Genomic DNA, 20,066 nt, shown 5'->3' with positions numbered 1-20,066 from the left:
CATTATCACAGTTATAAAGGTATAAAAACCTGTTTAAAGAGAGTGTCTCCTGATTTTAGATTCAGTTATAGACTGGAGGAGCCAAAGCACTTGCCAAAGTGCAATTTAACATACTTACTAACCACTTCTGAATTTGAATGTCTGGGCCTCTGCATTCAGTCTTGATTAACTAGCCCAATAATGAATGTTAATTACCCTGATTTACATTGCTTACAGAGCTAAGGTCAACTTCACATCAGCAAACTTGCAGTTTCCTAAACATGTTCCAACAGGGAACATTCAAGTTGTCTTCCACGCAGTGGAGATAAGCCCTGAGAGCCTACACTGGGAGATCTGTCTTGCAAGGAGCTGCAGTAAGGAACAGGGGGAAGGATACAGAAGCAAAGTGAACTGCTGGGCCTCAAAGTATACTAAGATTTTTTTCCTGTGTTCCAAGTTATAAAGGTGTACCTAATACAAAGTGCAACTTAAGAGAGGGCATTTTTATTTATATGACTGTAGATAATACATAGTGCAACTTAGGAAAGGGCACTTTTAGTTACGTTTATATACTGAACATAGAAAAAAATTATTATTTACTGAGTTTTAAACTTGTGTGTTCTTCCCAGCAATAAACTGGGCTGATCAGAGCAGGACAGTGCAGGATTTAAAACAATATTCTTTACCTTGGTGGGAGTTAGTAAGTGTGTGCATAGAGACACCTACACCTATGTATATACAATATATATACATCTCCCAAGAAACACACTTATCAGGTTTTTCCACAGTCATGGCCATTTTGCAGTGACATTCCTGAGGACAGGAATTTCCCGGGCTGGGCAGAGCTGTGGTTCCTGCCGCTGGCAGCAGCTTCTTGTGGCAATGAGTTCCAACGTGCTCCTAATGCAGGGTGTTAAAAAAGCTCCCCGTTATCACCCCGAGGTGAGGTGGCTGCTCTTGGAAACACGCCTATCAGGAATGATGCCTCGGCTCTGTTGGTGGTAGAAGATTGTTCCTCTGGACATTTCTTAAAAAAATAAATAAATGTCAAGCCTGAAAAGGAAGCCTGCTAGTTTTCAAATCCAGGAGCTGTAATCATGCTAATCCATATGATCGTGCTAAAGCCAAGCAACTTGCCTTTTGCATATGATGTAATCATCCAGTATAGCCTATTTATAACCTCCATGGGCTGGGAACACCTTCCCAGAAAAATATAATCAGGACAGCTTTCCTTTGCTCACATTCTCTCTCTTCCTCCCTGTATTTTTCAGTTGGTTGTGCTCTTTCTCCTACTTTTGATGTTATCCCAGCCTTAAAAACAGCAACTTTTTAATTTTTATTTTAAACTAATGCTTTTCATGTATTGTATTTTTTCAGTGTGTTAGAGCTGTGCTGAGTGGAATCCCAGTCCTCTGAAATCAATACCAAAACTTCCATTGATTTCATATAATATATTCCTTTAAATTCAGTACAAATGCTCCCCAGGAGTTGTCTATTTTAAATATGGATCTACTGTATTGGGCTGTCAGTCTCTCAGCTTGATACATAAACCAGCGTGTTTCAATAAATGTGTTGGTGTGGGTTGGTGCCTTTATGTGTAATAACTGAAAATCTGTTGTTTATACTGAGCATATCAAGTGTAAAAGGAGAAAATTCATCAATGTGAATATCTATCTGTGGATCAATTGGTATCAATCTTGTTTAACAGTCTATTTCCTCAGGACACACTTTGGAAACAAAGAGCATTTCAAACTGCTGGTTAAACAAACAAATACCAAGCTCTTTGGGCAACATGGGGGTGGAGTAAACATCAGATAAAAATGGTCAGGGATCTTAAATACCTGTTAATCTCTTCTATTTTATACTAATAAAGACAGAGTTTCTTGATGTAATGTGCCCATGAAAGTGCATCAAGAGTGGGGGGTTGTAAAAGCATTATTTGCTTGCAGAGGAAAAGGCGAGAAAAGTGGTCTGGAAAACAAAATTTGTCCCCTGACCTCCATGTTCAATAGCTGTCCAAGGAGGAGGGTGACACCTTCTGCTCTGCAAGATTTTTTCGAAGGTTTGTGTTATCCTTAGCTAAATAAAACCCCCTTGTGAGACACTATAAAAACAAAACGAAACCCCAAGAGGATATATAACTAATTAGATCAGGATGCATTGTTTACCCTGGTCTACAACATTAAGATCTTCTCATGCCTCTCCCATCCAGGTCCCCTCTCCCCTCAAGCACCACCAAAAAAAATAGATAATCCTGACCAGTACTCGGCATGACTGTATCGTGCACACAGGCACAAATTTTAGAACAGAATAAGTGTTGTACAAACCCCAGGGGGTTTTACAGGGTAAAAGTGCTGGTAAAGTAACAGGTAAAATGAGCCTGTGGTGTTGAGCAATGTCCTGTGGTGATTGCGTGGCTGCCTGAGGTAGCAGTGCTTCCTCCCTCCTGCTGTCTAGTAACATTCGGGTTTTCCATTCTACATTCTACCTCACCCTCCTGAACCGCCCCATAACCTTGGAAGGGTGTTTATCTTCACAGCAGCTTTGGAGCTTAGGGAACCCCCAGTTCACAAGCAGGAAACTGAGGCACAAACCCTGGTAAATTGTTTGCTGATGAATGCAATGGAACTGCGTGTTGAGTCTGACTTGACCTGAGCCTAGTTCTCCTGAACCCTTACCCAGTGTCCCGCTCCTCCAAATCAACAAAATCATCCCTTCACCAAAAACAATCTATCTCTCCAAAGTTTTCTAGCAATTCATTTCATTTTTCATAGATAGACCTGGGGTGTGTGTGTTGTTCCACATGAAATCAGAAAGCAGTCACATCTCCCACAAAGATTTTGCAATCTCCATATACTCAAGGATCCTCACATTTTTACTTATGCAAGATCCATCTGACTTCAGCAGGGGTTGAAGTGACTCTGTTCTATGACACTTGGGGGCTTTACAGCACAGTAAATTCGAGCCTCAGCTGAGGTGGGTTCTGCAATCACCTCCAGCTACATGGACTGTCCCCCATGTGCCACCCAACGCCAGGGCCACCCAGCTGGGGCTCGTGGGGAGGATTTAAACGTGGTGCGTGTTCACGTGGAACCCAACAGCACAAGAGGGGAGTAAAACCGAAAATGATTCCACTACGTACTAACACAGTGAACTTAGCGCAGGAAAACACTTTCCAAGTGTTGCTTTATCACTTGTTTCAACTTTTTCACACGGACCTTTTACGTGTGTAACGTTTTTACTTGCTGTTAAAAATACCCTTGGCTCGATTTAGCCGGCTTCCCAGAAAGTGAGACTTTAAAGAGTCTCTAAACAACTGAACGAACGCCAGCATAATTACGCGCCGTCTGGATCGGCTTTTAAAGCCCCTTGAGTTGCCCACCCCACTGGAGGACCCGGGGTTTGTCCGCTCCGACTATCAGCGCTCTTCCCTCTTCCACCTTATCGAGTGACAAAGGGAAGAATTACCATTGTCCCGGGCTTCTCCTTGTTTTAGGGGGGGTGGCGGGTGGGGGGTGGCGCGAGTCTTTTAAAGCACAATGTAAAAAGCTCAGGTGAGGCAACAAAGGTATTGTCGGTCGTGAGTCCGGCCGGCCGTGCCGCCGGTTGTTTGTTTACTCTGAGAGGTGGTCGGTGCCCCCCCTAAAGCCGGGGGGGCGGCCCCGGCCCCCGCGGGACTCTCGCCTTTGTGGCCCGGCAGGGCGGGCCGGGCGCGGGGACTACATGGCCCAGCGTGCCCCGCTGCGCGGATCAATGGGGCTGATTTGAATAATCTGTGAGCCCTTGGACTCAGGCCAATCAGCCGTCAGGGACCCATGATAAATCGCAATGCATTATTGATAATCATAATTACTCTGACATGCGCATTCCGCCCAATGGGGGTAATTTCCCAACTCTAGGAATTTGTTGTGAAGAGGAAAATAATTGCTACTATTTTGCTCCCGATGCTGGTGCACCATGTCGCGACGGAAGCAGGCGAAGCCCCAGCACATCAACTCCGAGGAGCAGCCCCCAGATGCTGCAAGTGGTGAGCTCAGGGGGGGCGCGGAGCCGCCGCGGGTCCCGACTCGGCTGATGCGCGGAGGCGGCGGCGGGGCGCGGGGGGCGCTTCCCGGGGGGTTTTTTCCACCCTCGTGCTTCATCCCGCTCTCTTTTCCCCCCGCGGGCTCTGCCACGAGCCCGACTCCCAGCCTTCCCCAAGCTTTTTTGGGGCACTGAACTCCCCACCCTGCGGAGCCCCGCGCGGTGTTGTTCCGCTGGGCTGAGCGGGGCACCTCGGTTTTTTTTTTGGAGGGGGGGCGGGAGGCTCGGCTTTGGGCCGCTCCGGAGCGCAGCCCTGCGCGGGGGTGCCCGAGGGGTCCTCGCCCTGCCCGGCCGGTGCCCCCCCCAATGCCCCGCACGCACCCCCCGGTCCCGCGGAGCCTCCGCCGGGTCCCGCGTGGGGGGTGCGGGGGCCACCGGCCCCGCTGCCGCCGCGCTGGGGGTGCAGCCTCATGGGAGGGGAACCCCAAAGATGCCCTGAGGCACAGAGAATTTGGGGGGGTGGGCGGGGGGCAAACGGGTGGGGGGAGCAGAGGAAGAAATTGCAGACGACTTCGGAGGGGTAGGAAATGGCTCGAGTTCGGTTTCCTTGATCTATTCAGCACTTTCTCGGGAGTTATTTAAGGATTTTTGTGGGGCTTTGGGGGGAGAAAAAAAAAAAAAAAGGGAGAAAACCCTCCACGCTCGGACTATTTTTGTTGGAGATCACAATCGCCCTGGACCTTTTGTAGCTTGACCTCCAGCCATCTTTGATTTCCGACTTCCTAAAATAACTCCGGTGAGCTAATGTGGGGTGTGCGTGAGCGCTTTGTATTTGGGCGGCGTGGGGGACTTTGCCACCGCAAATCGCAGTCCCCTATTTTGGGGAGCTCGCAGCCCTCGGCCCTGCCATGGGAGAGGAAGAAATTTTGGTTCAACTAAGCCCTCAGCTCCCGGTGGGGTGGGCGTGCAGGGGAAGGGCCGGCGTTCCCGGAGCGTGCCCGGTTCCCGCGGCGGAGCAGCATCTTCCCGCTGCGGGGGCTGGCGGTCCCTGGCTCCGGTGCGGGCTCTGCCCCCGCTATCACCGCCCTCGGGGCCGGGGACGCTCCCGCCGTGCCCGTCCTGCTCCCAGCCGGGACTGCGGCGGGGAGGAGGGCACGTCCCGTCCCGGGTGGGGAGCGGGGCTGACCCGGGCTGCGTTTGTTCACAGTTGTTGTGGTCGTTGTGCCCAAACGTTTCGGTGTGTCCCCCAAGAACTTTCTTTGGTTCACTGCCATCCTTTAGGACTGGTTTTGTTTCCATCCCTAGATCTGATCAATACCCCGGCACGTTACAGGAGCTGCTTATTCCCAACCCGCAGGAGATTCGGGCTCTTTAATTTTTTTTTTTCCTCCTCCCCCCTTTCTTCTTTGAGTCGAAATGTGCAATTGTTGGGTCCAGTTAATGGTGACTTAAGAAACAGCATGCTGGCCAGAAGGCAATAAATCCCATGTTTAATGCATGACTGTTTTCCTTTGTGCATATGGTTAGGTTGGGGGATGGAGGTGATGTTTCCACATGTAAATCTCTGCCCGCTGCTGGAAAGGCACCTCCGGCCCCGCGCTGAAACAAAAGGGTTAATCACTCCTGATGCGGCCGCTGGGGCGGGGGAGGTGTGCGGGAGGGAGGGAGGATCGCTCCACACCGCGCTCTCCGGGGCAATGGCCAGCTGCTTTTTTGTTGTTGTTGTTGGAGCTTTTTTTTTTTTTTTTTTACCCCATTCTCTTTTAACAACCAAACCCTGGCCGAAATCCCTCTGGGAGCCGCTGCACAGGCCGGGGGACCTGGTGAAACTCTGGCCGTGCCTGGGGAGGCTTCTCCTGCCGTTCATGGGGCGGCGGGAGTTTGGGGGTTTTGGGGGATCGGAGGTGCCGTGCGCTGCCCGGCCGGGACCTTCCGGAGCCGCCCGGTGCAGGTCCCGCATTGAGCCCCGTCCTGCGGGATCTCGGCTCTCAGAAATACAAACCTTGGCTGCGGCTCCGATGGCTCGGACCGCCCGCCAATATCCAAAATAGTCTTGCTTATTCCCCTCTCCAGGTGTGCCCATAAATAATAAGTGATGAAACTCTGTAACAAAGTCGAAATTCCGCGAGGATTTGTCTGGGGCATTATCGAGGATATACACATAATCGTAATAATAAAATCAAGCCCTTATCTCCTCTTTTGCAAGTCTTCCCTTTTTTCGCAAAGCGATTTGGGACCCACCTCTGTGAACAATGCGGCGCGTTAGTGTCCCGCGAACCTGGGGATCCATTAACAGGTCAAAAAATCAGCAGGTGGTCACTGAGGAATAATGCTACATACTGAAAATTAGCATTTCCACAAAGGGCTTGAAAATACCCATTGTGCTGGATCGCTGCCATTAAAAATCGGATTCGTTCTTAAAAATACAGTATCAAACTGCAACTTCAAATTTTTTTTCTCAATGCGAAATTAGGGATTTACTTTATTTGAATCCCCGCTTCGTGCGCTGATCTCTGCAGAAGTGGAGAGGGGTGTTGAACTAGGAAAACCAAGTTTTGCGGTGATTTATTTTAGGTTTAATTTGGGTTGCCCGAAGGTGCTGTCGCGGGACAGGCTGGCCCGGCCCGGAGCCTCGGGGCGCAGGAGCATCCCCCGGGGTGCTGCAGCCGTGTGAGGGGAGAGAGGGTGCCGGGGGGCGGAGGGGGGCGATGCCCGGCTTGTTTTTCCTTTTACGTAAGTGAAACATTATATTGGTTGTAGGGATGGAGCCCTTTCGCTGGGCTCGGCGGCATGTGACGTTTTGACAGAGCTGCTGCTCTAACCTTTGCCTCCTCCTGCTTGCTGTGGGTGGTAAGTTGATGTCAGGCTCACAATTAGGACTCTCATGCAATTGACCTTGGCAGCGGGGTTTGTGCCGTTTAGCTCGCTCTTAAACACTGTACTAGTGTTAAGTGTGGTCCGGGGCCGCCGCCTGCGCGGCTGCGGGAGGGGCGGCGCGGCCGCCGGGCAGGTAGGGCGGCCGGGGGGCTTTGGGGGGAACCGCGGCTTTTGGGGGGGCTCGGAGCGCTCTGGGGCAAACTCGACAACACGCCACTCGTCCCGTGGGTGATGTGTGGGTCGCTGTTGGCTCAGGTGGCTGCCGGGGGGTCGCGGTGGCCCCGCCCGGGGGTGGCCGGGGCCGCGGCGGGGCCGGGCGGGAGCGCGGGCCGTGAGTGCCCTCCACCGACCGGCACCGGGACCTCCGCCGGGGCTCCGGGCAGCGCCCGCAGGTAACTCCGGCCGCTTCCCAAGGGCCGGCCCGGCGCTCGGGGGGCTCAGAGCCCCGTCCAGGCGCCGTCGGTCGGTCGGGAGCGGGGCTGCGCCCTCGGGAGCCGCCGCCTCGGAGCTTCACTTTCCCCGCGTGTTTTAACGCTTGTTTTGCTCCTCAGAAGTGTTTTATTCGCGATAGTTCGTTCTGTGTTCCGCCGAATATGTCGCTTGAATAGGTGGGTCACCAGAAGGGTGAATCAGTAGGTAGATAATAAAACAATTAAAGTCTTGAAATCCTGATTGTAGGTGTAACGCGTTTCTGGTTCGTTCTTGGCTAGAAAAATGCAGCTGATGAATTCAGTGTAGAAAACATCAAGGCCTTTGGCATATTTCCGTAAGTAGGCAGTCGTATGTTTTACTTACTCAAGGAGGTGATTTTGTCAATAGTTACAGTAAATAAAATGCGTTAAATGTTGTTTGATAGTGAAAGAAAAAGAGAGTGAATTTTTGGGCAGTTTGCAGTTCTTTTGAAATCCCAGATTTTCAGCGGGGAACAGGAAAAAAGCATCAGGGAAGCACGATGCCTGAGAGAGCAACAGGGAGCTGATGGCAGAGAATTTCATGTCTAGGACTGGAGTGGAGGGTCGATAATCAATTTTTCACGAGTTAATTTTAAGCGGAGACGTACGTGGTTTTGTTAACGTTAAAGCAAAAGTAGTGCATGGGTTGTAGTCTGTAGGGAAAGTAAGCTCACCAAAGGTATTAAAACTCCTGGAAAAAAAAGTGGGTGGGAAAACTTGAGCTCGGTTTCATCCCAATTCACGTGAACTACAGTTGGAAAAAACAAGTCACTAATGGCTCGGTTGAGTGGCAGACCAGCAGCACCCTTCTTGAAATCACATCAAACCAGACTTAGTTCACTCTTTTGCTGGTTCCCTTGAAAAAAAAATAAATTATTCGAGCTGTGTGGATTTTATCAGCCTTCCTTGTCGATGACCGCCTTGTCCTACACAATAGTGGATTTTTTCCATCCATTTGTCAGTGATTCAATCTAACCCCCCTGCTGGGTTTACTGCATTCTTCTAACTTATTGGATAACTAGATGCTGAGAGATAACATTCCTGAAATTCGGGAGTGGGGAGATAAAAAAAACACAGTAGAAGTCCTATCCCTGGGAAGCCTTTGGAGAGGGTTAAGTGAAGTGCACAAGCAATTGTTGTGGCAGGGCTCTCCTCGGTAAATCCTTGTACAGTATGTGGGCAGAGCTGCTTTCTTGGCATGGAACCCCCCTGATTTCAGACCGTTAATTCATGTTAGTGATAACTGCTGAGGTTTTGGGGAGCTGAGGTGCTCTGATTGCAGCCCTTGGTGCCGGGGAGAGGATGTACCTAGAAATCAAGATGAGTTTTACAGAAGCTGTTGGTGTTTTTAAAGAAACAGTAAATTGCTCCTTAGTTATTCCAGCTACTACACAGTTACCCAGAGTCCTCCTTCTGAATTTATCTAAAATTCTTTATGAGATGGGGGAAGATATTATATCCACTTTTTCTAAGGTAGAAAGGAAAATAAGGCGTAACTTGCCTATTTGTCATTCAGCAAGTCATTTCAAGCTCTGAATTGAATTTATTTGGAGTCCTAAACTAGTGCCTTACTGTCAGGGGAACTGGAAATGAAAATATGTGACAGTGGCAGCAAGAACTGGCAGGGGCAAGGCTCCCAACCTGCCTGCTGCTGCCCATCACAAGTACCTTCAGTGTACTGGAGTTTTCTTTCTCTTAGGTGGCAACTGCTGCTTGGGACCAGAAAAGTTACCAGAGCTCCTGAGAATTAGGAAAATGAGGAGCATGGACTGTGCTGGAGGTTGGAAAAGTGGCATTGAATTTAGTGTGGTCTTATCAGTGGAAAAGTAGAAAAATAAGAAAGCACTATCAAGGGAAGGGAGATAAATGATCAGATGCTTTGAAGAAGTTAAAGTTTGAGGACTTGTCTAGACATTATCCTGGAATATCTCCTTGGGGGTGGGCAGGAGTCTTTGGTACAGACATATTCTGCTCCAATGGAAAAAGGAGAACCTTGAGGTTATTTTGTAACGTGTAAACTGTATAGTTCGGCCTGGAAGATGAGACTACTAACTAAGGGATTTGGAAAAGAGATTTTCATGTTTTAGTATATTCTATGAAACACCTGTGTAATGGATGGAAACAGGAAAGCAGTGAAGACCTCTAAAGGCAGTGTACAGAGTAGTTCTGGAGATTTGTTGTCTTTTTTTTTGACACAGGTACTTTCTTTCCCGTTATAGCTTAAAATAATCTGTTCTTGGTTGACTCTCTTGTCCAAGTTCTGAATTATGTACTACTTGTACTTGTCTGCAGACTAGATTTCTCTGTATGTTTTTGCATAGAGTTAAATCAACTCAGTTAGAGGCATCAATTTAATGATGGGATAGGAGATACATGCTCTTACTTGTTTCTTTCACTTACAGAAGCTTGGGCTGAAGGAGAGGGAAGAAAAAAGCATTTAAATCTCCCTGTTTAGATAGGAGGCATCCAAACATTTTTGATCATACCAGTTCTGAGAACCCTTTTCCTCTCTGTTCAAGGACTAGAAGTGTATGTGATTTTTTTTACAGATTTGGATTTATTGCTCTAGAGATCATAGCAGAACAGGCCTCTGATGCTTGCGATGTTTTGTAATTGATCAAATGTTTATTTTTAAAAATAAACTTCAGCGTGCACTTTCTGCCACACAGCATTAAACCATTGAAGTTTGATGTGTTGAATAGACATGCAATGCTGTTGTTCAGCTAAGAAGTGTCAAGGTTTGCCATATCCTCCCTTAGAGAGCTTTTACACCCCCCTCAAACAGCAAATTGATGTGCTTGGACATCCTTCCCCTCCACCCTGCCATGTACAGGATATACACATGTATCAGATGTGTGGTTCGGTTACACCTCTAAAAGGAAAGCCGCAGAAAGCTCCTGTGCTTGCAGAGTCGGGGGTTCACCTTGTGAAATGGCGTGGGCCGGTAATGTGGGATCAGAGAAGTGCTGGAGCCAGGAGGCTTGAGCAGGACAGATCTCAGCTCAAGTTCTCAGCGTGTGCAGGTCTGGGGTGTGCCCTGCTGGGCCTGTTGGAGGTGAAGTTACTTAGTTACTGCGCCCTTGGCACCCATCGAAATTAGACGAACTGATAGGAATTCCAGGAGGTTTCAGCTGATGGGGGCTGGAATACAGCTGGAGCCCTTCCCGCTTCCCCTTCAGCTGTAAACCTTTCCCTCCTGAGCACTCCTGCCCCCCCTTGCCCTGAGTACTGGCCTGCCTTGAGCTGGGTGTTGAGTTTGTTGTTTGAAGGATGGCGAGACTGAGCAAAAACATCCTGTTTTGCTTTAGAGTTTCTGTTAACCTCTATTCCAGTTCTGATGTTTCCCCGAATGATTTTCTTTTTTTGTCCGCGTGCAAACTCTGCTCAGTCCGTTTTAGGGGTTGCTGGTGGTGGAAGGGCAGGAGCAGACATGGAGCCCAGCTTGGCTTTTCCTGCCCCTTCCCAAAAGTAAGTGAGTTGCAGATGCAGCGAAACAGGGTCTGAAACAGCCTTGTTGTGTTTTGCAAGCAAGACTTGTTACTTGGATTATTTGTTTTAATAATCACCAGCATCAGTGTAGGCTCATACCTGTGTGGGGGGTTCTGTCAGTTAATCGTGTCTTCTTTACTACTGTGTCTTTTTAGAGGTGGGGTTTTTTTTGAAGGTTTTAAAAGCTAATATTGGCCTTTTGTCAGCCCTTTTCGGTTGTAATTATTACTGTCATTATGGTGGAGTGCAAGTCGTTTAATTGTACAATTAGTATTGTACAATTAAGTATTGTTCTGAAGTTCCCGTGTTAACAATCTTGTATGAATTTTTGAGAGGTGGTTAACAAAGATTTAGAACCTGAAGTACCAACACCAAACAGGCTTCTGGGGTGTTTTGCTCAGCGTTAGGAGGCTTCTTCTATCTACCTTGTGTTTATTTTAAGCTGTTTTGCAGATGCTGCCTTGCTGCACTGCCTCTTTTTACCTGTATAAAGGGATTTTGGATAAACCCTTTTCATTGAGCCTTGTGAGAGTCTTTTTAGATTATTGTTTTTATTGAAAACACAGCTGAGATGCAGATTTCTTTTTGACTGCAGAGGGTTTGGCATCAAAATAAAGAGCAGGACTCGATTCATTTGCAAACTCGATTCCAGTGTTTTGTATCTTTTAGCTTGAAATTCAGGTGAAATCGGTGATCTTAAGAACAGCCTAAACCTAGCAATTAATAATGTGACTTTCTTTTATTTTAAGGGAGTCCACAAGACGTCCCAGGTGATAGAGATGGCGAAATGAGTTCCAAAAGGTGCCGCGTGGAGGAAACTAAAATCTGTGAGAAATGCTGTGCAGAATTCTTTGTTCTCTCTGAATTCCTTGAGCATAAGAAAAATTGCACTAAAAATCCACCTGTTCTAATCATGAATGACAGTGAGGGAACAGTACCCCCTGAGAGCTTCTCTGAAGCTTCTCTAGGGAACTTCCCAAGTGACCGAATGGATAGCAGGACACGCAAGGACATTCAGGCAAAGGGCTGCACTGGTTCTATGGAAAAGAGAGAAGGAAAAATGGATGCTGAATCAGTTGGAGGAATGTACCTTAAAATAGAACCCCCTGTCACGCCTGCGGCTCCTGGGCTAAGCTATCTACCAAAATCCAAAGTACCAAACACTAATGTGACTTTGCAGACGATACGTGGCACTAAAGTGGCTGTGAACCAGCGGACCTCCGATGCCATCTCTTCCTCAGCAGCCAGTTTCAATGCTATCCCCATGATCCTGGAGCAGCTCGTGTGTTTGCAGCAGCAGCAACTCCAGCAGATTCAGCTGACGGAGCAGATCCGCATTCAGATTGCCATGATGGCTCCCCATGCCCTGCATCCTTCTATAGCAGCTGCTACTGATCCACTAAAAGCTCTGGGCGCTCACATGTCTCAGCAGCTGTCGGCTGCTGTGGCTTTAATTGGACAGAAAGCTGGAAGCCAGAGCCTATCACTGGAATCCTTGAAGCAAGGAAAACTACCTCATTCTAACACTGGCATTGCAGCCGCCAGCTCGCTGGCTGCTGGGCTGTCCTCCTCCTTCCCCCTGAAGCCAGAGGGAAGCCGAAGCCTCCCCGGCTCCATTTCTCAGTTCCCGAATCCTTTGCTACCTCAGTCCTCCAACTCCGTCATCTTCCAGAACCCGCTTTCGGCCGTTTCTTCTGTAATAGATTCCTCAAAGAAGGGGAAGGGGAAACCTCCCAACATTAGCGTGTCCGAAAGCAAACCGAATGCAGAAGAGCCGTTCTTCAAACACAAGTGTAAATTCTGTGGGAAGGTCTTTGGCAATGACAGTGCCCTGCAGATCCACCTCCGCTCCCACACCGGAGAAAGGCCCTACAAGTGTAACATCTGTGGGAACCGCTTCACAACCAAAGGAAACCTTAAAGTGCATTTTCAGCGTCACAAAGACAAATACCCTCACATAAAGATGAATCCTTACCCGGTTCCTGAGCACCTGGACAATGTTCCCACTAGCACTGGAATCCCATACGGGATGTCTATGCCACTGGATGAGTCTAACCTAATTGTGGATAGCAAACCTCTCCTGACAACCCTGCCTACCTCTGCGGCCACAGGTGCACCTCAGACCATCTCCAGCCTAGCAGGCATTAAGGAGTCTCTGCCTGGTACGTTCTCAAGTGATCTGCAGTCAAGGCCATCTCCAGAAAGTGAGGGTGGCTCCTCCTCATCGGGGGCAGTCGGCCATGAGTCAGGAACAGAGCAGAGCTTGAGCTCACCACAAGCCACCTGCAGTGTGAGCATCTTCCATGTAAGTGGGTCAAACGAGCAGGGCTCAGAGACGTCGAAGCTTCAGCAACTGGTTGAAAATATCGACAAATCTACTGCTGACCCCAACGAGTGCCTGATCTGTCACAGAGTGCTGAGCTGCCAGAGTTCACTCAAAATGCATTATCGTACTCACACCGGGGAGAGGCCGTTCAAGTGTAAGATCTGTGGCCGTGCTTTCTCCACTAAAGGGAACCTTAAAACTCACTACGGCGTCCACCGGGCCAATACTCCTTTGAAGATGCAACATTCGTGTCCTATTTGCCAGAAGAAGTTTACAAATGCAGTTGTGCTGCAGCAGCATATCCGCATGCACATGGGGGGACAGATCCCCAACACGCCAATGCCAGAGAACACCTGCGACAGCGCCGATGTGGATCCTGCTGTGGCTGAGAAGAACGGAGACATCAGTCGCCCAGATGAGACTGTGGAAAGCATAGAGATGGAAGAGGACATGGACTCTCAGGATGGCCCCAGGAGTTCTTCAAAACCTCCTACTCCATATGATGCACAATCAGAGTCGCCAGCTGCGGCAGCCTCCTTCTCTGGTGTTACTGCCCTGGAGAATCAGATGAAGATTGTCACCTCTTTGAATTTGCAGCGGCAAAGCAGTTTGAAGTCTAGTGACAATGGGTCAGCAGAAAGCGATGGCATGACAAATGATTCGTCTTCTGTGGCAGGAGATCCAGATTATCAGAATGGCAGGAGTCCTGCTGCCTCCGAGTCCGCGTCTCTCCAGGCTCTGTCCCCAGCCAACAGCCAAGCTGAGAGCGTGAGGTCAAAGTCACCCGCCTTCAACAATCAGGAAGATTCAGGCACGGGAAATAAAACAGAGGGTCCTGAGAATGCTCCTGCAGAAATGGAAGGGGTTGTTGGTGCTTTGGATTTAACTTACGGCAATATTGGTCGGAAGGTCATTAAAGAAGAACCCGGGTTACACTTTGCAAATGGAGAATATGGTGAGTAATTCAAAATGCTGGTGGTAATTTGGGGTGGGGCAGTAGGACTGGAGGAAATTAGTCTCTAAAAAGGACCAACAGGAAACAAAGCCTTCTCAGCTTTCCCCTCTTCTTTCTCCTCTGTTAGGATAAGGGCATATGCCCTGTTAAGTTTCCCTGACTAAGACTCAAAATTCAAAGACTTAAGTGCCATTATCTCCTGCAAGGGGTAGCATAGAGGTTCTTAAAATTAATAGAGACCATGCACTTAGTGTATTTCATGGGCTCACCTAATACTTCCTTATATCTCTTTAAAGATACACATTTGTGTTTTGTGGGAAAACTGCTTATCCCAAGAATGTGTCATGGAAACTCTGGAAATCATATGTGGGCTTTTCAGGCTCTTTAGCATTAAGGTTAATGTTTATCTAAATTTGACCTGAAAGCAAGACTTTCTAGCTCATAAGCTCACCAAAAAAGAACAGGGGTGAACTGATTTGTTTTGGGGTGTCCCAGGAAGTGCAGTAGCAGCCCTGTCGTGTGTCTCTGGAGGGCTCTGCAGATGTGCTTTTCAGGCTCGTGCAGCTCCACAGGCACGGCCCCTGGAGCCTTAGCCAGAATTAAGCTTTGAAGCAGAATGAGGTTGGGATAAACATTACCTTTGCTTTCTTTCCAGGTCGAAGTAGTATTCCAGCTGCTTTTGTGAGAGCCTCCCCAGCCCTGATAAAGATGGAGATGCCCAGCGATCGCCCCATTAGCACTGGCCATTTCATTGGCCCACCAGCTCTGTCCCCTGGGGTTGCCCCTCTCCTCGTGCCACGACCCAAGTTCTGCCGTCCCGCCAAACAGCACATCTGCACTACCTGTGGGAAGAACTTCTCCTCTGCCAGCGCCCTGCAGATCCACGAGCGGACCCACACTGGGGAGAAGCCGTTTGCCTGCACCATCTGTGGGAGAGCCTTCACCACAAAAGGAAACCTGAAGGTAGGTCATCTCTACGGTGTTGATCTCCTTTGTTGGTGAAACCCATACTAAAGATGGAAAGACTTGCTAATATTTGACCTGCCTTTGGGGGCAACACTTCTTTTACTTCCTCATGTAGTTATCTTTGACTGTTGTCTCTCCTTCCTGAGTTTCTTCACACAGTTTCTCACTAAACACTGTACTGAGGTTGCCTGCAGGTCTTCACTTCTGTCCTTGACTTTTGACTTTCCTTTTGGGATGGAAGGGAAGGCTTAGCCCTTACTAAGCAGATTGCTTTTTTCTTTTTTGTTTGGATTTGGATGTGTCAAGACATAAACATTTCATAGACTGAATGCTACAAAATCCTGCCTGTAGAGTAAATGCATTACACTGCACTGCTTGAAACACTGTGAGATGAGGAGAGATTAAAACAGGATAATCCTGAGATAGCACAAAGTACTTGGGGATTGTGTCTAAGCACTTGCTGAAGAAGTGCTGTGAGTCTGTCCTTACTTGTCAGAGGAATCTATTTGCCCTGTGAGGGACTTGCAGCTCCCTCACTCTCACCGAGGCTTCTCCCTTCCTGTGAGAAACTCTTCAAGTTCTTCAATCCTCTTGTATAAATAGGAGATAAAATACTTAATGGGGAGAGAAAATACTCTGCAGTTTGCAAACAGTCCCTTGCTGGAAGCACTAGCAGAATGTGGTATGGAAAATTTCAGGTTAGGCGAAATCTTCCACATTATTTAGTGTTTTTCTTCCAAATTGCTTGGTGGTTGTTTTTCATTAACCAGCATTTTTTTCAGTATAGTCTGTTCACAGCAGATAACGTGGCTTTTATTTTGGGGGAGAAAGCAGCATCTTTGCCAACTCCACTTAAAATAAATGTAAAAGACAGTCCTATGAGCCCTTGAGCAGTAAACTTTAGAGATGCATGGTAATGTCAGTCAGTGGAATGACTCTTGTCTTACACATGCCAGGAATGGAACGTTGACAAGAACACCTTAAACACTTACCTGAATGCAAATATGACTTCTTTTGGGCAACTTGCCTGTAAGCAAAGTAGAACTTGGGTATGCCATGAAAGAGCAGCAGTAATAATGATTCTTTTCACTTTTTGCCCCCCTCTGGAAGGTCCATGTGGGAACTCACATGTGGAATAACTCTGCCAGGCGGGGAAGAAGGCTTTCAATTGATAATCCCATGGCTCTGCTGGGGAACGATCCCAAGAAGATATCTGACATGTTCCCAAAGGATGTGTTCCCAGTGCCTCCCTCAGCGAGCATTGACCCCACGGTGTGGAATCAGTACGCAGCAGTGCTCAGCAATGGCATCGCCATGAAGACCAACGAGATCTCCGTGATCCAGAGCGGTGGTTTGCCCACCCTCCCGGTCACCATCGGGGGTGGCTCGGCCATAAACACTGCTACAGTCTCCAAAATAGATGGGACCCAGTCTGGGACTGGTTCTGAAACAGAGAAGGCCAGTGGTGCTGCTGCAGACAATGTGCCAAAACACCAGTTCCCTCACTTCATGGAGGAGAACAAAATTGCTGTTAGTTAAAGACTCTAGTGAAGTCGACGAACAGAAAGAACAAATATATATATACACAAACATATATTTTTAAGAGATTCCACTTCAGCCTCCTATTTTCCTATTGACGTGCAAATGATTTTATGGTTGTCTTTGTAAGAGTTGCCCAGAGTACAATCATGATATTGCTTTGCAAATAGTAAATAATAAAGATTAGGATTTCCTTCTATTTGGAAAGATGCGGGTCTTGCAAAGTAGTTCTTGCGTGTGACTTTAATGTGTACAGCCTTACAGAAGTTTTACAACTTGAAATTCCAAAGGTTAGAATATTTACCTCTGTTTAGAGTGATACTTGGGGGTTTTGAATAGAGTGGAAGCAACCTACTGTTGATGGAAAAGCTTCTATTTACTGATGAGAAATGAAAACTATTAATGCGGGTAAATATCCTAGAATGTCTGCTACCCTCCTAGGAAGAATTTTTCTGTTTGGATTTTTGGCTCTGTGTGGTTTCTGAATGTACTTTTTACTATAATGGCTAAAAAAAAACTACAAAAAAATTTTTTTAATTACTTTTTTTTTTTTTTGCCTCAGAAGTTCTATGGAAAGAAAGTTGCTGTTTTTCTTTAGTCACTGCTCCTAAGTAATTAATTCTCTGTGTTGTTGACTGCTGCTTATTTAATACTACTACTAGGACAGTCCTTCAAATGTAGTGCCAAAATTCCTACTTCCAAAGATGTGCAGTTTTTCCTAGATGTTTTATTTCAATACCAAGAGCCCCAAACAAGCATGGGTAGGTATGTATATACTTTTTTTGTTTCCTCTTGAAAGGGAAGACTTGCCTTGGGAAGTCAGGTCTAAAAGCTCTGCAAGGAATCTCACGTGACTGTTGCAATTGGGCATGGGAACTGGTTTCCTTAGCAAGAGACATTTTTATTTTTATTTTGTTTTTCATTTGGGTAATTTAGGAGATCAGTCTGTGTAAACCTGTATTTAAATATGAAGTATTCATGCTTAGGTTAAATGTTTTGTGGGTTTTTGGATGGCATTCCTACTCTGGTCATTAAGTTTCTTGGTGGTCTGTGAATTTGCATTCTACCAAAATGGTAATTAATGATCCATGTGTATTGTATGAAGGTTGCTGGGATAGTCATCTGGATTCTAAGTTATCTACCTCATTTTTTTCCTTTTGTAGTTGTAGTGTCTATTTTTCTATTAATGACCACTGTAATGACTGAGATTCAAGCAGATGCTTCCATGCACTATCTGAAACCAAAACCTGATGTATTAGTGGAAGCACCTGAAGAGTTACTGGACTGACCTTTCACAATTCCTCTGACGCCTGCTGGAACTGGATGTGTAATGGGATCTGAACCAGACTGGAAAGTGAGCATTTGGAATGGAAGGACTGAAGGATGGAAAGACATCTCGCTGTGGACTGCAGGAAATCTTCAAGTCCAGTCTCTGTTGTGGAAGGCCCCAGAAATGCAGATTACCAAAAGTTTGTGTAATGTTGTTGCACCTGATTCTTGCTTATGATCTCTGTATGCCGAGTTGTGCCTTTCCTGCTGGACTTGTAAGTAAGAACATACCAGTACCTGTTTACACTGTAAAATGGATATTGTTACATAGACCATGCAAAAGGCATCCCAATTGTCATGTTTCTACATTGTGAATGTATGACTTTTGAGAACTCTGTAGTTTTGAGTATCTACTGATGCATTTCTGTTGACATTTTTGAGAATAAATTTTGGGATGGCTTTTTCACACTTAGTGCTTTAATTTTTCTGGCAAAGCTTTTGTCTCCTGAAGAGTGAGTTCAAGGGGCAGGATACTGTCTCACTCCAGGGACTTGAAATCCGTGGCTTTAGTTTGTTACTTTAAACAACAGGAACCAGGTAGGAGTGGAGGGGTCTTTAGATCCGTTCCTTAGGAACAGCTGGGGTTTGATACAGGGATTGGTACGTGCCAGGGATGTTCATTTCCACACTAGAATAGAGTGACAGGAATATGTACAACAGTTCCTGTACTGTGATCACCCTACAAAGGGAAAAGAATATTAAGTTGTCAAATTGCCAGTGCCTGAAGACAGTGGCTGCACAGAAAAAGGATAAATAACTTCCCCTAAAGAGCAAAGGAAAACAGTTCTGAGAACAGCCCTGATATAATGGAAAAGTGCTGAGGTTCTGATCCTTGCAACTTAAAAACTAACAAATATATTTTGGGCTTGGGAGGTAACAGTGGAGGAAAATGGTGCAGAAACTGATATTTCCAGCACTGCAGCTGACTGCACAATATTTGGGATTGCAAAGAAAAGCAGAAAGGAAACACTTGTTCTCTAGGCTCTACCACCAAGCTGAGAAAAGGTGTGAGGAGGGCAAAATAAATACAGGAGCAGAAGGAAAGATAACAGCACACAGGGGATATGCAGGGAGGTAGAAAGCATTCAGTGCTTCACTAGAGCATGAAGTTGTTTAAAAGCAGCTCTATAGTCCCTGGGTGCAAAATGTTCCGTGCAAGAGGAGACTCTGGCCCTTCTCTGCTCAGGGAAACCAAGGGATTAGAATTTGAACCCCAGTGAGGAACACAGCAAGTGGTGGTAAGTAAAAACTACACATGCTAGTGTGGATAGTGTGCAGCTCCTGAGCTTACAACCTGCTTTGAGAGCAGTTGTTGCTCTGGGTACCTGGATGGGCTTGGTGATGGAGCTGCTGCTCTGTCCCTTCAAACGGTGGGCAGGATTTCAGGCTGGTTCCTCACACTGGTGCTGAGGATGTGCTGCCTGTGCAGGATTAACTGCAGCAGGATTTCAGGCTGGTTCCTCACACTGGTGCTGAGGATGTGCTGCCTGTGCAGGATTAACTGCAGCAGCTCAAGGAGCAATGTGGTGGGAAGGAGGAGGAGGTGGGTTTAGAGGAGAGGTGGATCATGTCAAAAGACCTGCCCTAACCAGGAAATTGCTCTCCAGCATGGGGCAATCATGGGTATTGTGAAGAAGTACCCTGGCTTCAAAAGAACCTGTGATAAAAGGCCTGCTCTTTGCTGATAGTTTGACACCAAGTGGTACCATAATGCCATGAAAATATGTTGTTAGCAGGAGAAAGAGAGCAGTTTTCTAGCAGGAAGCCAACAAAACCTGCTGTCCTGGGGCTTTGTAACTTGGTGGTATCTGTTGATGTCTCCTCATCCAAACAGCTCCTGAGGTTTGGGGTCCCTTTCTCCTTTAAATATAAGACTCTGCACTTGTGCCATAAGGGCTGAGCACACGTAACTGCTTCACCTCAAAAGCTGCTAAGCTGTGGGGCTCTGCCTGCCTTTTCATGGCTGTCTGTAAGAATATAATTACATAATCAGACCTCTGCTGCCTTTAACTTGGTCAGCAGGTGGGAGATGACAAACAAGGGAGGAATTTTTTAAAGCATGAGTGCTGGTTTAGAAATAAAATGTCAGGAAACTGATGGAAACCAGGACAGCAAGAGGTTTTGGCAGGCA

The 20,066-nt window shown here is 47.1% G+C and overlaps 1 protein-coding gene across 1 annotated transcript; it reads left to right on the top strand.

Annotated features, from left to right (window-relative positions):
• Positions 1-3,722: 3,722 nt before the first annotated feature.
• SALL4 (spalt like transcription factor 4) lies at positions 3,723-18,343 on the top strand. The gene is made up of 4 exons (XM_051802728.1): positions 3,723-4,006; positions 11,570-14,101; positions 14,757-15,064; positions 16,178-18,343. Exons 1-4 carry the CDS (start codon positions 3,937-3,939, stop codon positions 16,604-16,606), a joined length of 3,339 nt encoding a protein of 1,112 aa, XP_051658688.1. The 5' UTR covers positions 3,723-3,936; the 3' UTR covers positions 16,607-18,343.
• Positions 18,344-20,066: the final 1,723 nt, after the last annotated feature.

This window comes from Manacus candei, unplaced genomic scaffold (genome assembly GCF_025592945.1).
Source record: "Manacus candei isolate 608988 ecotype Guabito, Panama unplaced genomic scaffold, ASM2559294v1 h1tg000057l, whole genome shotgun sequence".
NCBI classification, from domain to species: Eukaryota; Metazoa; Chordata; class Aves; order Passeriformes; family Pipridae; genus Manacus; species Manacus candei.
Note: the sequence above shows the minus strand (reverse complement) of the source record. Positions and strands in the feature narration are given on the sequence as shown.

Bases quoted from the DNA above. Each gene is read 5' to 3' on its own strand.
- SALL4 (XM_051802728.1), top strand. From the start codon at position 3,937: ATGTCGCGACGGAAGCAGGCGAAGCCCCAGCACATCAACTCCGAGGAG. The intron at 4,007-11,569 runs GTGAGCTCAGGG...TTTTATTTTAAG, and splicing joins GCCCCCAGATGCTGCAAGTG to GGAGTCCACAAGACGTCCCA. The intron at 14,102-14,756 runs GTGAGTAATTCA...CTTTCTTTCCAG, and splicing joins CTTTGCAAATGGAGAATATG to GTCGAAGTAGTATTCCAGCT.